General features: G+C 46.8%; 1 protein-coding gene across 1 annotated transcript in view; it reads right to left on the bottom strand.

Annotated features, from left to right (window-relative positions):
• The window catches only part of LOC146839358 (glutathione S-transferase P 1-like), a 90,206-nt gene that overhangs the window by 17,795 nt on the left and 54,925 nt on the right, over positions 1 to 17,486 (bottom strand). The window contains exons 3-5 of the mRNA XM_085651355.1: positions 17,187 to 17,299; positions 6,056 to 6,143; positions 2,648 to 2,751 (exon numbers count right to left, since the gene is read on the bottom strand). Coding sequence (XP_085507481.1) covers positions 2,648 to 2,751; positions 6,056 to 6,143; positions 17,187 to 17,299 — 305 coding nt within the window. The remainder of the gene's footprint in view (positions 1 to 2,647; positions 2,752 to 6,055; positions 6,144 to 17,186; positions 17,300 to 17,486) is intronic.

Below are 17,486 nucleotides of genomic sequence, written 5' to 3'. Positions count from 1 at the left end.
CCTTAACATCACCCTCCTCCTAAACCCACCCTGCGCCATGACCGACACCAACTCTGCAGCCAAGGAACTTCCCTGCTGGATCTCCGGCTGCGCCGACAAGCTTGCACCCCTCCACCACCCCGGCAAACAACGCCCCCTGAAAGCCGCCTGGTTCACCCCCAAACTCCAAGTTACCAGGAGCTCCTGCAGACTCCTGAAGAAAACCTGGCGAAATTGGAAAACCACGGAAGATCTGAACAGCTACCGGAACGTCCTGAAGGAATACCACCAGCGCTTAAGAGACACCAAGTGGACTTTCATCAAGAACAAAATCCACACCAACGCAACCAACGCTAAAGAACTCTTCAACATCATACAGCAATTCACCAAACCCCCCAGCGAAGCCACGGACATCACACCATCTCAAGAACTCTGCAACAAGCTCAGCTCCTACTTCATCTGAAAATCAAGGTCCTCTACGACAACTTCAGCAAACAGACGCTGGACACCACCCCATGCGCCACCACCACCGACAAAGAGCTGATCATCACATCCTGGAATCCTGCCACCATCAAACACACCACCGTGACCATGAAGAACACCCACTCAGGAGCCCCCACGGACCCCTGCACACCGCACATCTACCACAGAGCTGCTGCTGCCATTGCACCCGAACTACGACGTACCATCAATGGCTCTTTTGAATCCGGCATCTTCCCCGATGACTGGAAGCAGGCGGAGGTCAAACTCCTCCTCAAGAAGCCCACGGCAGACCCGACAGACCTGAAAAACTACCGGCCCATCTATCTCCGCTCCTTCACTGCCAAAGTCACCGAGAGACTCGTAAACACACAGACTACCGCCTTTAGCGAAGAGAACTCCATCCTAGATGCCTCCCAGTCCGGATTCCGCAGCAACCACAGCACTAAGACTGCCCTCCTCACTTCCACCGATGACATCCGCATGCTACTAGACCAAGGACACACCGGAGCCCTCATCCTATTAGACCTCTCCGCAGCTTTCGACACCGTCTAATATCGCACTCTCGCAGCCAGACTCCACGACACTGGGATACGAGGAACTGCCCTCTCCAGGATCCGATCCTTTCTCTCCAGCAGAACCCAGAGGATCAGACTCCCTCCATTCCTCTCCAAACCCACACAGATCAACTGCAGAGTTCCCCAAGGATCATTTCTCAGCCCCACGCTCTTCAACATCTACATAGCCCCCCCCTCGCCACCATTGTCAGACAACACGGGCTCAGCATAGTATCATACACCAACGACACCCAGCTCATCCTCTCCCTCGCGAAGAACCCCCGAAGACACCAGACTCTGTTTCCAGGAAGGAATGAGGGACGTAGCTGCCTGGATGAAAAGCAGCTGCCTGAATCTCATCTCAGAGAAGACTGAGGTCCTCATCCTCGGACCCTTCACCTCTGCCTGGGACAACACCTGGTGGCCCCCCGCCCTCGGGAGTCCGTCCACCCCGACAGACCACGCACGGAACCTCGGCATCATCCTCGACTCCTCCCTCACCATGACCCGCCAGATCAACTCCATCGCCTCTACCAGCTTCAACTGCCTTTGGATCCTCTGCAAGACCTTCAAATGGATACCCCCAGAATGCAGAAAAACCATCACCCACGCTCTCATAACCAGCAGACTGGATTACGGCAACGCCCTCTACACCAGAATCAACAAAACTCTTCTCCACAAGCTCCAAACGATCCAGAACGCTGCAGCCAGACTCGTCCTCGAAACCCCACATCGAGAAGACAGTAACCTTCAAACTGCTCACCCACGCCTACAAATCCCTCCACAACATCGGACCCAAATACCTCAACGAGAGAGTCTCCTTCCACGTACCCAAGAGGAACCTTCGCACCGCAGACCTCTCCCTCGCAGAGACACCCCGCATTTGCAGAACCAGAGCAGGCGGAAGAGCTTTCTCCTACGTCGCAGCCAAAGCCTGGAATGAGCTCCCTGTCAACATCAGATGCTCCCCCCACCCTCCACACCTTCAGGAAAAACCTCAAGACCTGGCTCTTCGACTGAACCGGAGCTGCACCACCCCACCCCAGCGCCGTGACACCCTCACGGGTGAGTAGTGTGTTTTTATAAATCCCTGATTGATTGATTGACCGTAAGAACCTGGCCCCTGCATATGACCTGCACTCGATTGCAGTCAGCCTTAACATTTGACTTCGACTCTATCTAGCGCAACCAGATACCTGCCGTTGGCACTTTGCTGTTTTGGGTGCTAGAAAGCTTTAAACCTTCTAAACATCATAGCTCCGTTTCTCTTCATCAGATTTTTGGTGTCTATTTGAAGATTATAAATGCGCAAATTTTATGAATTGGATTGGGATTTTTATTGTGTCGTGTTTTTTTTAACTTATTCACTGTTTTGGTTTTGACAAAAGCTTTCCACTTGTTTTCCTTTGAGCTAACTCTGAATGGTCTGTGCTACAGCTACCCAGAACTGAAATACGGTTTGATTAAAAGAAAACTAACTGGACCTGATATAGGATAATGACATTACTACAGAATGAGGTCTCACCACCCCCCCAACTAATAATCCACTTCCTCACACCAAACAAGCTTCCACTCAGAAACACGTACAACCCCTAGATCCGGAGATGTGGATAATAGTGCCTAGAACGTACGTAATCAGTGTGAATGAGGCGTCCAAATTTCTGGCGAAAGTCCTCCAGCCCATCATTCACCATGTCGATAAGTGCGGCTTCCTTGTCATTCTTGCCGTAGAGACCTGCGTGGAGCACAACATTTATAAGAGATGGAAGGAAGGCGTTAGTATAAATACTCAGAAACAGGGCCAGCAAGAGTATTTGAATTGTGATGGCCAGTGAATGGGTGGTGACATCAGGAATGTGATAGCTAGCGTGTCTGTGGAGCTAGCGTGAGGATCGAGGTTGTGATGGCCCATGTATGGGTTGCGATGGACAGGGTATGGGGCTTGTGTGGGTACATGTGGGATGTGATGTGCAGTGCACAGGTTGCAATGGACAGTGTGGGGGGCTCAAGGGGTCTGTGGGGGTGGATCTGGGCCAGTGCATGGGTTGCAATGGACAATGTGATGGCTAGCATGGTGTTTTGGGGGCTAGTGTGAGAATCTGGTTGCAGTAGCTTTGGCATGGGTTGCAATAGAGTGTGAGGGAGGCTCGAGGGGGTCTGTGTGGGTGGATGTGATTTGTGATGGTTAGTGCATGGGTTGCAATGGACAGTGTGGAGCGCTCTACGGGTTTGTGTGGGGCGATGTGGGTTGTGATGGGTTTGTGTGAAGTTAGCATCAAGACCTGGGTTGTGATGACCCAAGCATGTGTCGTGATGGACAGTGTGTGGGGCTCATGTGGGTGGATGTTGCTATGGACAGTGTGTGGGGCTCAAGGGGTCTGTGTGGGTGGAAGTGGGTTGTGATGGCCCGTGCATGGATTGCAATGGACAGTGTGTGGGGCTTGAGGGGTCTGTGTGGGTGGATGTGGGATGTGATGGCCTTTGCATAGGTGGTGACATCAGGATTTTGATGGTTAACATGGTGTCTGTAGAGCTAGTGAGAGGATCTCGGTTGTGATGGCCCGTGCCTAGGTTGCAATGGACAGTGGTGGATGTGGGTTGTGATGGGTGTCTGTGGGGCTAGCTTGAGGATCTGTTTGCAGTGACCCATGCATGTGTTGCAATGGACAGTATGGAGGCTTGAGAGGTCTGTGTGTTTGGAATGGATATGGGTTGGGATGGCCAGTGCATGCGATGCATTGGACAGTGTGAGAGGCTCGAAGGGTCTGCGTGGGTGGATATGGGTGTCGTTGGGGTTAACGAGAGGACCTGGTTGCAGTGGCCCATGCATGACTTGCAATAGACAGTGTGGGGGGCTGGAGGGGTCTGTGTGAGTGGATGAGGGTTGTGGTGGGTGTCTGTGGGGCTAGCATGAGGATCTGGTTTATGGCCAGTGCATGGATGTGATGCCCAGTATGGAGGGCCAAAATGCTCATGCCAGGTGTAGGGTGGTACAGGAGACTCAGGCTGTGATGGATAGGACATATGCATTGGGGCTCCTGTGGTCAAATACCAAAGAGAAGACAGTAAAAGCAATAGGTTCCCTCTCCTGGGGCCAATGTATGTGAGGGCTCATCACTCTCTGATACCAGAATTGTCTGTCACAGTGACTGGTGTAAAACACAATGTAGGGGACCTAAAAGGCACTCACATTGAGAACTCATATCTACTGACCTGAGGCTCTCCTTCAAGAATGGCATCTGCCATCTGAGGCCCTCATCTGAAACTCACACCTACTGACTCGGGCCCTCCTTCAAGAACTGACATCTGCCCATCATAAGCCCTCAACTTACATCTGCCGACCAGAGTCCCTCAATTGATGTCTGCCCTCAACTGACATCTGCTGATCAGAGGCCCTCAACTAATATCTGCTGATTAGAGGCCCTCAACTGACATCTGGGATCAGAAGCTCTCAACTGACATCTGGGATCAGAAGCTCTCAACTCACATCTAGGATCAGAAGCTCTCAACTGACATCTGTTGATCAGAGGCCCTCAACTGACCTCTGCGGATCAGAGGCCCTCAACTGACATCTGGGATCAGAAGCCCTCAACTGACATCTGCTGATCAGAGGCCCTCAACTGACATCTGCTGATCAGAGGCCCTCAACTAATATCTGCTGATTAGAGGTCCTCAACTGACATCTGGGAGAGGCTCTCAACTGACATCTGTTGATCAGAGGCCCTCAACTGACATCTGCGGATCGGAGGCCCTCAACTGACATCTGGGATCAGAAGCCCTCAACTGACATCTATTGATCAGAGGCCCTCAACTGACATCTGGGATCAGAAGCCCTCAACTGACATCTATTGATCAGAGGCCCTCAACTGACATCTGGGATCAGAGGCTCTCACCTGACATCTGCTGATCAGAGGCCCTCAACAGACATCTGCTGATCAGAGGCCTTCAACTGACATCTGCTGATCAGAGGCCCTCAACTGACATCTGGGATCAGAGGCTCTCAATGGACATCTGCTGATCAGAGGCCCTCAACTGACATCTGGGATCAGAGGCTCTCAACTGACATGTGCTGATCAGAGGCCCTCAACTGACATCTGCCGATCAGAGGCCCTCAACTGACATCTGGGATCAGAGGCCCTCATCTGAGATCTGCCAATCAGAGGCTCTCAACTGACATCTGGGATCAAAGGCTCTCAACTGACATCTGGGATCAGAGGCCCTCAACTGAAATCTGGAATCAGAGGCCCTCAACTAACATCTGCCGATCAGAGGCCCTAAACTGACATCTGCTGATCAGAGGCCCTCAACTGACATCTGGGATCAGAGGTTCTCAACGGACAACTGCCGATCAGAGACCCTCAACTGACATCTGGGATCAGAGGCTCTCAACTGACATGTGCTGATCAGAGGCCCTCAACTGACATCTGCCGATCAGAGGCCCTCAACTGACATCTGGGATCAGAGGCCCTCATCTGATATCTGCCGATCAGAGGCCCTCAACTGACAACTGGGATCAGAGGCCCTCAACTGATATCTGCCGATCAGAGGCCCTCAACTGCATCTGGGATCAGAGGCCCTCAACTGACATCTGGGATCAGAGGCCCTCAACTGATATCTGGGATCAGAGGCCCTCAACTGATATCTGCCGATCAGAGGCCCGCGACTAACATCTGGGATCAGAGGCCCTCAACGGACATCTGGGATCAGAGGCCCTCAACGGACATCTGGGATCAGAGGCCCTCAACGGACATCTGGGATCAGAGGCCCTTAACCAGCATCTGTTGATCGTGGGCCTTTCCCGAGGTTCATCCCATCGTCTCTATATTGATCCTGTCCTAGGACAGCGCCATCTTCTGGGCAGCATCCTTCAGGAAGCAGGACTCAGAGTGAGCTGCACCCTCCAGACCTGCCCTAGGACAGGATGAGGACAGTCTCTGCCCCAGGACACTGGCCATACAGAGAGCACTTGTCTGACAGATATTGCCACAGGCCCGTCACCCCTCCGCCCACAGGTCCCCACAAGACGCCCACATTCTCACCATATTTGCGCCCCAGGTGCCGCAGGATGGCGTTGGACTGGTACATGACAAAGTCTCCATCTTGAAACTTAGGCATCTGTCCAAACATCTGAAGGAGAGAGAAATTAACACATGTCAGACTGGTGGGGCCCCAGAGGGGCCTGGTGACTGCCAGGAGTGAGTACAGTACAGCGAGGGCCCCTCTGAGGGGCTTGGCCTATAGAGGAGAGTTTTAACCCTCAAGGCAGCCTACTTACTATTAGATGGTGGCGCCCACAGAGGGGTCTAGCCTACTAACTGCTAAAGGGCCCTCAGAGAGTCTGCTTAGTAGTATAAGAGTGGGGCCCTCAGAGAGGCCTGGGGTCTAGTCTGCTCAGTAGTATATGGGTGGGGCCGTCGTGGAGGCCTGGGATCTTGTCTGCTTATTGGTATAAGGATGGGGCCTGAGAGAAGCCTGGTGTCTAGTCTGCGTAGTAGTAAAAGCGTGGGGCCCACAGATGGGCTTGGGGTCTAGCCTGCTTACTAGTAAAGGGCCCTCAGAAAGGCCTAGTGTCTAGTCTGACTAGTAGTACATGACCTTGAAGAGGGCTGTTCACTAATGTCAGATAGGGGCCCTCAAAGAGGTCTGTTCACTAGTGTGAGATAGAGGCCCTTAAAGAGGTCAGGTTACTTGTGTGAGATAGGGGCCCTCACAGAGGTCAGGTCACTAGTGTGAGATAAGCGCCCTTGCAGAGGCCTGGTCACTAGCGGTGAATGTGACCCTCATGCAGACCTAGTTACTGGTAGATAGATGGGGGGTATGACCCTAAGCACAACAAGTATGCCAGGCACAGTATGCACGCCAAGCACAGTATGCACGCCAAGCACAGTATGCAAGTCAAGCACAGTATGCACGCCAATCACAGTATGTACGCCAAGCATAGTATGCACGCCAAGCACAGTATGTATGCCAAGCACAGTATGCACGCCACGCACAGTATGCACGCCAAGCACAGTATGTATGCCAAGCACAGTATGTATGCCAATCACAGTACGCACGCCAAGCACAGTATGCGCGCCAAGCACAGTATGCAAGTCAAGCACAGTATGCATGCCAATCACAGTATGCACGCCAAGCACAGTATGTACGCCAAGCACAGTATGTACGCCAAGCATAGTATGTACGCCAAGCATAGTATGCACGCCAAGCACAGTATGTATTCCAATCACAGTATGCACGCCAAGCACAGTATGTATGCCAATCACAGTACGCACGCCAAGCACAGTATGCAAGTCAAGCACAGTATGCACGCCAAGCCCACACGTATGGCAGGCACAGCATTAGGTCCAGGAGTACAGCTTAGTTAGTCTAGTGAGATTCGGGGGCTGTGAATCTTAAATCTCCCAACTGAAACAGTAGTCCTCCCCCCCATTTCACCCTCTATGTGTTAATACATGGAATCTGTGTGGATGGGTGAGATGACCAGGGTTGGGGATGACTGTTCCCATGAGGAGTAGGGTCAGGACTGACTTGCCTTAGGCTGGCATCTGAGGCTGAATTAGAGTTGAGCGGAGAGGGTACTCCGTCGCAATGGCAACAGACCACCCTGTCCACTAAACTCAGGGTCCGCCCACCTGATTTTGAGTCGAGTGGACCGCAAGTTATACATTGACGAAGTAACATTTACTCTGTCAGTGTAAACCGTTCCCTGACCGAGTAGGAGCAGATGGAGTTAGGCCATCGGACTGTCCATCCTGTTTAGAGTGGAGAGTTGGACGCCTTTTTTAAAACTGTTGCTCCCTGCTGGGCATACCCTGGCAGTGAGAGACAGAAAAAAAAAAATAAGGAAAAATTATTTTTCAAAACAAACTCCCTCTTCGACAGTTTGTTTTTGAAAAATAAAAAAGCTTTGGAAGAGTTGACATCCGGCTGTCGTGTTTGATGGACCCGTCCGTCAGTTTTTTCTACATTGAGAGGAACCCCATGGCGGCAGTTCCTGTCAATGTATAGGGATGCCCACAGGCCAGCGGGCATGAAACTACTTGGCAGATGGAGTAAAAGCAGGGTGGCGGGCGAAAAGTCATCCGCCACCCTGTCTGTCTTTACTCCTTCCATCAAACTGTAAACCAGGCCCTCTGTCTGGAGAGGCACAGTGGGCAAAAGACGATGCTTTGGAATACTCCCCGAGTGACTGCCAGTGGTTGGACTCATACGTCCCATCCCCTTTTGGGTGATTGTGTGCCTGCCCACTACTGCCAGTGTATGTGGATTTAAAAAAGTAGTACATTTGCATCTATTCAAGGAGCACAACTATGGGGGAAGATTTACCCCTCTTTTGGTAAACCGGTCACTATATATATTTAAGTTGCTGATCCAAAAATGAAGAAATTAAAACCTCCTATTAAAATCAGGACAAAGAAGAACCAACACAGACATAGCAGACCCGACTCTGGGGGCCCCAGACCCAGCTACCAAGCCAAGGATGCCCCCACCCGAAGCTACACCCCTCATACTCACCACAGTATGTATGCCAAGAACAACAAGTATACCAGTCACATTACGCACAGCAAATATGCCAGTCATGGCATGTACAGTAAGCACAGCATGCCTGCCAAGTACAGCATGCCCACCTATTAAAGTATGCATGCCCGTCACTATAAGTATGCTAGTGACATTATGCATGCCAAGAACAAGTGTGCCAATCACGGTATGCATGCCAAGCACAGCAAGTATGCCAGTCATAGCATGTACAGTAAGCACAGCATGCCTGCCAAGCACAGTAAGTATGTCAGATATAGAATACCAGCCGAGCAATTCACTGACTTGATGCATGTCCTAAAGGCGGCTAAGCTAAAACGTTGTCTGATTTGGACTGGCCAGAATTTTTTTGTTCATATCACAAGATGTTTCAAACGCAACTAATGCCCGTCGTAAAGGAATTCTTAGCTCTTTGTCCACAGATGAGACATTTGAACATTCAGTATGGCATTCTCCATCCTTGCCATTGCAAGATCACCTATGAAGGCACCTCCCGATCGTTTGAGGATCCGGTGAAATTGAAAACATTCTTGCAAAATATTGTGAGTCGTAACATGGAGATTTCTCCCTAATATTTTCTACGTTGTTCACTTTTCTCTTCACTAATTTCTTTACTTCTCTGTTGATCTATTTTTCTTATATCCTTTCATAGCAATATAATTATCTCTAATTCATACCATAGTCATCCTTTACTATATCTTGCTTTTCTCCACTTTTTAAGCTTCAACCCAATGGCTACTTCATTTATAACTTTTATTGTTCTTACTTCCATCCGTGTCCGTTCTTGTCTTTGGTGTAAGCGTGTTCCCAACTCACTTCCTAACCTCTGTACTTCAGATCTAGATCTTTTTCCTTGATCGGTCTTTCTTTTTTCATCTTATTCCTCTTCTCCCCTCTCCCACCTCCCCTTCTATTTGATATTTCTCTTCATGGTTCTCCCTTATCATTTCTTCATATGCATGAGTGTTTTTCTTTACCTTTACTGTCTTTCCATTTCAACTACTTCTGTCTTCCATTATTTAATGATTGTTAAATGTTGTTTTTCTTTCTTTTTTATTGGTCCTGCAGCTTATTGTTCCTGTTCCCCCTCATCCTACAACATGTTTAACGTTGTCTCGTGGAACGTGCGTGGTCTACATCACCCTGTCAAGTGTCAAAAGGTATTGTCTCATTTATCCAAACTCAATGCACATGTTACCTTTTTAAAGAAAAATTCACTGTAATGATGTGGAGTCCCTTAAGCTCAATCGTCAATGGTTTAATCAGGTTATTTTTTCTCCTGCTGTTAATCGTCATGGTGGTGTTGCCATTCTATTTCATAAGTCACTAAATGCACAAATATTATCAACTGAATGTGTTTCGAATGGGTGATGGGCTTTGGTTGATGCCTTTATATGCAAAAAACAAGTCACTTTATTCAAAATTTATGGTCCTGTCAGATCTGATCCCGAATTTTGGCACTGTGTTAAACTGAAATTATCCTCTATTCCTAACCCCAATATAATCGTTGGTGGTGATTTTAATGATTGGTTAGATCCATTCTCTGATAAAAAATCTAAGTGTCAATTTAAACCTGATGTAGCTCACAAGGCGTTTCAATCCGCCATCGCCTCTTGCCCTTTCTACGACGTATGGACAACATGTAATCCTGATGCTTGTGAATTTACTCTCCTTTCAAATGTTCACAATACTATGTCCCGGATTGATTACATTTTGGTTTCTAAATCATTGCTCCCTTCTATACATTCCTCTGAAATTGGTTCTATTTTTACTTCTGACCATGCCCCTGTAATTCCCTCATTTGATATGGTCCTCAACATTTGCAAATAAAGGCCGTTGGCGATTTAATAATTCCCTACTTTCAGACCAAACCTTTATTTCAGAAGTGACCTCCTTTATCAATGAATTGTTTTCATTTTAATCAATCAACGGATACTTCTGTTCATAACAATTGGGATGCCTTTAAAGCTTCTTTTAGAGCCTTCACTATTGCATACTCTGCAAGAAAAAAGAATTTACTAAACACTGAATTTCACACAACCCTTCTGATAAAGACTTTAGAAAAAACTATTTCTCCTCAAAATCCTCCTCAAGTTTGGAAGAACTGATTAAAGTCAAATCTACTTTGAATAATATTGCCACTGTAGATGCTTGTAATATTCTTCCTAAAATTAAATCTAAATTTCATGGAGGCCACAATAAGGTGGGGAAAATGTTAGCCAACTATTTAAAAATTAAATCAGAACGTAAAACTATTGGCCCTATACGCTCTGAACAGAATAACAAAATTTTCTCCTCTGATTCTGAAATTGTAAATACCTTCCAGTCCTATTATGAACTACTTTATACGACTCTTTCTGAAAGGGATTTTGAGACTTTTTTCCAGGGTGTCCCTAAACCTCCTTCCCCATCTGACACTCTTTTGCCCCTTGAGAGAGATATCTCCCTTCGGGAGATTACTGATGCTCTTAAATCTTTAAAAAAAGGCCAAAGCCTCTGGACCAGATGAACTACTCTTATCCGTTTCCACAATTTTTCCCTCTAAACTATTAGAACTTTTTAACTCATACTTCTGTAATTGTAAAGCATGTGGTTCCTTTTTGGAGGCCCTCATTGTCGTGATTCCCAAGCCAGACAAAGACTCTACCATCTGTAAACATTTTCGACCCATTTCACTAATGAACAATGATTTTAAGGTCTGTGCAAAGATTTTAGCTTCTCATTTGGAAAATGTCATTCCACCCCTTTTAAAAACGGATCAAGCTGGTTTTGTTAGGGGTAGGCTTGCTTCTGACAGTGCTAGAAAGATTTCTAATATCCTCACCCTTGGGAAAAAGTACTCATCTCCTTTAGCTGCCCTTTCACTCGATGCTGAAAAAGCTTTCGACCGCATCAATTGGCAATATATGTTTTATACTCTTCATTGGTTTGGTTTTGGTCAAAAGTTTATTTCTTATATAAAATTGTTGTATATTAATCCACGTGCTTGTGTGTTTGTTAATGGCCATTTCTCTCCCTATTTTAAATTGCAAGGAGGCACTATACATGGTTGTCCTCTTGCCCTATTACTTCTTCTCCTTTGTTTAGACCCGTTCTTGAACGTATCAGACATAATTCTGATATAACTGGCTTTAAACTCAACTCCAATGAAATGAAGCTTTCTGCATGTGCAGTTGATATCCTAATTTACATGTCCAGTCCCTGCATTTCCTTAAACCCTTGCTCACAAGAGATTGCTTTATATTCTACTGTTTCTGGGTACAAACAAATATTTTCTAAAACTGAGATTTTACCACTAAACTCATCCTGTTATCATTATATGTTTGATAAAACTAACTTTACTTGGTGTCCCCAAAAGATTAAATAATTAGGAACATGGTTCTCCTCCAACATACCTGATACATTAGCTCATAATGTCACTGCTTTAAAATTTAAACTTCAAAAAATGATGTCCTCCTGGTCCCCGTTATTTTTTATCCTTGTGGGGTAGGCTAGACACTATTAAAATGATGATAGTCCCCCAGGTTCTTTTTACGCTCTCAATGTTACCCTTTAAAATTCCTAACTATGAATTCTTCCAGATCATTTCTATTTGTACTAAATTTCTTTGGAATAACAAATGTGTTCGTATTGCTTTATCTAGACTAAATTTGAACAAAATCAGAGGGTGGTGTACGTTTACCCGATTTTAAATTATATCATACTGCCTTCTTAATCCATCAATTCTATGATATGTCTAAAGATTATCATGACTCTCCTATGCCAACATGGGTTGCTTTTGAACATTCACTGTTACATGACTTTTCCTTTCAGGATGTTGTTTTTATGACCAATTGTACTTTCATTTCCAAATACCCTATATTTAAAGTATTCTCAGCATTCACTACATATTCTTTTTACCCAAGGATGTTACTTGTATCAGTCCTTTTTGATCTCCTCTTTATGGTATAACAAACATTTTAAATTTCGCCACAAATCTTTTTATTTCAAACACTGGAAAGAAAAGGGTATTTTCTATGTGCATCATTTGATAGCCAAAAATTTAATTTGATCATTTTTTCAACTACAAGAAAAATATGGCCTCCCGGATTCTTGTATTCAACAATATAACACATTATTCCCTGTACTTCAAACCTTTTTGCTGAATAATAGTTCCAACTCTGATGTTAATTCCGTTACTCTTGTTTCGCCCTTATTTAATGTCATTTTGGATCCCACTCCAAGGGCTTCTTTCATATACAAAACGTTGTCCTCCCCCATTAACACAAGGAATAAATCTTCTATTGAATTACTATGGGAAAATGATCTATCTCAATCACTCTCTGTCCAGCAATGGGATCGAATGTGGCAAAAGATTTCAAAGACCTCTAAAGCTGCGAATATTACACAGTCCTTATATTTCATATATAACAGAGTGGTTGTTACTCCCCAATTTTTACATAAAATTGACCATTCCATCTCTCTTCACTTGTGCTGGTCAGGTCTCCCCTCTGAAGGCACTTTGACGCATTTACTTTATTATTGTCCTAATGTATATGAATTTTGGAAAGCTATATGGTCTAAATGTTCACTGATTGTTTCATGTAATATTCCATTTGCAATTCACAATGTCTTTTTGGGAACTATTTCTACTGATTTTGATCATCTCCCCTCAAAACTATTCTATTCGACCTCTTTATCGCTGTTGTGTTTAAAGTTATATTAATATGTCGGAAAGATAATTCTAAACTATCCTTTTTCTTTTGGTGGAACTTGATTTGTGATGAACATAGAATTGCCCTGTTTCTCATTCCTCTGTATTTCAAAAGATAAAATGTGATTTATTATGGTTACCTTTTACCACTTTTCTATCCTCACACTCATCCTTCTCCTAATTCCTTTACTGTAGTTTGTCTACCTACCTGCTCTTTCTTTCTTTCCTCTTTTCCCTTCCCCCTTCACCCTCTTTCTTTCTTTTTTATATAAAACAAAAACAAACAAACAAAATTGAGACATTTATTATGTAATATATTCATTTTTTATGTTGTTGTTAAAAATGAGTTTGTCAATTCTTTTATCTTTGTTACTTCTTACATCTCTTTTAACCAATGTAATGTTTTATTACTGTGCCTGTATTCTCAACAAAAATTATTAAACAAACAAAAAAAAAAGTTTGAGAGGACCAGAGATGTTAGGCTTTCCCAAATAACAAAACCTCAGTTGTCTCGCTGTTTAACTGAAGATAGTTCTTGGACAGTCAGGCTGCAATGTTCCTCATGCAGGCTTGAAAGTGACACCTGGTATCATCAATGTCCTGTCCCAAAGAGGTGATGAGCTGAGTATCGTCATCATAGGAAATTACTTCAAAACCTGATGTTTTGACAATCTGGGCCAGAGAGGCAACATAGGTGTTAAACAGCGTCGGGCTCAGGGATGAACCCTGTGGTACTCCTCTCCTTTGGTGATGGAAACTGTACGGAATCGGAAGAGACCAAGAGTAATAATTGAGACCGATCTTCTAGGAAATCAGCCAACCATTGCAGGACACTCCCTCTGACACCGACCTCATGCTGTCTGCTGATCAGTGCTGCATGAGCAACGGTGTCAAAAGATGCTGATAAATCCAGCAGCACAAGTGTGGCAGGAGTACGTGCATCCAAAGAGAGACGGATGGAATCTGTGACAGCAACCAATGAGGTCTCAGTGCTGTCTGTGTCTCTGGAGATATCAACCAATGCCGTCTCAGTGCTGTGGGAGCTCTTGTGACAGCAACCAATGAGCTCTCAGTGCTGTGGGTGTCTCTTGAGATAGCAACCAATGCCGTCTCAGTGCTGTGGGAGCTCTTGTGACAGCAACCAATGTGGTCTCAGTGCTGTGTGCCACTCTAAGAACTGATTAAGAGGGTCTCTATGAAGGACATAAGCTGTTTGTTCACACAGATTTCGAGTATTTTTCCTAGTAAAGGGAGGAGGGAAATGGGATGGTAGTAAGTCAGGTTTTGGGGTCCGTGTAAGGTTTTTTAAGAATGGGGAGACCAAAGCCGTCTCCCAAGCTGAAGGTAGTTTAGCAGATTCGAGAGAAAGATTAAATAGTGAAAGAATGGCAGGAGCTAAGACTGCTGATAGGCTGGCGCTGAGGTGTTAGGGGGCAGACATCCCTGGAAGAGACAGGCTAAGACTGCTGATAGGCTGGCGCTGAGGTGTTAGGGGGCAGACATCCCTGGAAGAGACAGGCTAAGACTGCTGATAGGCTGGCACTGAGGTGTTAGGGGGCAGACATCCCTGGAAGAGACAGGCTAAGACTGCTGATAGGCTGGCGCTGAGGTCTTAGGAGGGCAGACTTCCGTGGGAGAGACAAGCTAAGACTGCTGATAGGCTGGCGCTGAGGTGTTAGGGGTCAGACATCCCTGGAAGAGACAGGCTAAGACTGCTGATAGGCTGGCGCTGAGGTGTTAGGGGGCAGACATCAGTGGGAGAGACCGGTTTGGCTTTGGATAAGAGTGTTAAAATGTGGTCGTGGGTGAGGGCTTCAGACCTATCCCATAGCGGAGGAGAGTCGTTACAAGAGGACATCGATGAAATGGGGTCGATCGGCCCCGGATTGAGGGGGAGTTTCTTGCAGATGGCATCAATTGTGTCCTCAGAGAATCAGCTAGTGGATGACCAAGGTGTTGAGAGGCAGGAATGGCTGAAGCGCAGGCATGAGGAGGATGGAATCCTCGAGCACTTGGCAGAGCTCCTTGGAAGACTTGCGGCAGACAGAGCTCCCCTCGTTTTCCTAATACGCACATGGTATTCAGATAGGTCGCTCCAGCTTCTTGCATGATGCCTTCAACGAAGGGAGTTCACTAGAAAACCAGGGACATGTGTGTGGAGGAGGTCTGTTTGGGTAGTTGTATGGGCGACATTTCATCAAATGCCATAGACAGGGCACAATGGTAGTTGTTTAAAGCAACATTAATATCAGGGTCCTGGGTTCCGTTCCCCATGACACGGCCTTAGAGAACTTTTCTTGCGAGATGTTATTCCATGTTCTATAGCTCTTATTCCCTGCTGTAGCCAACTACTTTGTAGCCAAGCACAGCACACATACCAAGCACAGCCCACATGCCAAGCACAACACACATGCCAAGCACAACACACATGCCAAGCACAACACACATGCCAAGCACAACACACATGCCAAGCACAACACACATGCCAAGCACAACACACATGCCAAGCGCAGCACACATGCCAAGCGCAGCACACATGCCAAGCGCAGCACACATGCCAAGCGCAGCACACATGCCAAGAACAGCACAGATATCAAGCACAGCACACATGCCAAACACAGCACACATGCCAAACACAGCACACATGCCAAACACAGCACACATGCCAAACACAGCACACATGCCAAACAGCACAGATACCAAGCACAGCACATATGCCAAGCACAGCACACATGCCAAGCACAGCACACATGCCAAGCACAGCACACATGCCAAACACAGCACACATGCCAAGCACAGCACACATGCCAAGCACAGCACATATACCAAGCACAGCACACATGCCAAGCACAGCACAGATACCAAGCACAGCACAGATGCCAAGCACAGCACAATTGGCAAGCACAGCATGTACCCCAAGCACAGCTCACATACCAAGCATAGCACACATGCCAAACACAGTACAACACACATACCAAGCACAGCACACATGCAAAGCACAGCACACTTGCCAAGCACAGCACACATGGCAAGCACAGCACATATGCCAAGCACAGCACACATGCCAACAACAGCACACATGGCAAGCACAGCACTCATGCCAAGCACACCACTCATGCCAAGCACAGCACATATGGCAAGCACATCGTGTACCCCAAACACAGCACACATACCACGCATAGCACGCATGCCAAGCACAGCAGACATACCAAACACAACACTCATGCCAGGCACAGCACAAATACCAAGCACAGCACACATGCCAAGCACAGCACACATGCCAAGCACAGCACACATGCCAAGCACAGCACACATGGCAAGCACAGAACACATGGCAAGCACAGCACAGATGCCAAGCACATCACACATGGCAAGCACAGCATGTACACCAAGCACAGCACACATACCAAGCAAGGCACGCATTCCAAGCACAGCACACATACCAAGCACAGCAGACATGCCAAGCACAACACAAATACCAAGCACAACACACATGCCAAGCACAGCACACATGCCAAACACAGCACAGCACACATGCCAAGCAAAGCATGCATGCCAAGCACAGCACACATGTCAAACACAGTACAGCACACATACCAAGCAAAGCACACATGCCAAGCAAAGCACACATGCCAAGCACAGCACACATGCCAAGCACAGCACACATGCCAAGCACAGCACACATGCCAAGCACAGCACACATCCCAAGAACAGCACACATCCCAAGAGCAGCACACATCCCAAGAGCAGCACACATGCCAAGAGCAGCACACATGCCAAGCACAGCATGTACCCCAAGTACAGCAAGTATTCCTACCGCAGTATACATGGACAGCACAACAGTACACCTTTCCCACCATGAATGCAAGCATAGCATGTACACCAAGCACAGCAGCCGCTCCATAGTGCACCATGATACAATAAAGAGAGATCCTACTCACCGCCTCCTTTTTCAGCGCAGAGCTTCCACCCATCCAATCCGCGATCTGCACTACTTCATCCTTCCACTGGGCGCCCTGGTCAGAGAGCAGCAGCCGTATGGGCTCTGTCCGTCCTGTGGGGGGGCGCAACAATTTCATTAGCACAGGAAGCCACCCTTCAGCTCACTTGTTAGGAGAGGAGGTCCTAAAATCCCACATTTCTTTTAGTTCAGTCTGTGTTGGACGCTTACTGACCCATTACAGTCTATAATACAGCACCACTGAGGGCTAGGGATGACAACGGATTTGGGTAACTCCTAG

The sequence above is a fragment of the Triturus cristatus genome, chromosome 4_1 (assembly GCF_964204655.1).
Source record: "Triturus cristatus chromosome 4_1, aTriCri1.1, whole genome shotgun sequence".
NCBI lineage: Eukaryota > Metazoa > Chordata > Amphibia > Caudata > Salamandridae > Triturus > Triturus cristatus.
The sequence above is the reverse complement of the archived record's forward strand: the minus strand, read 5'-3'. Positions and strand labels throughout refer to the sequence as shown.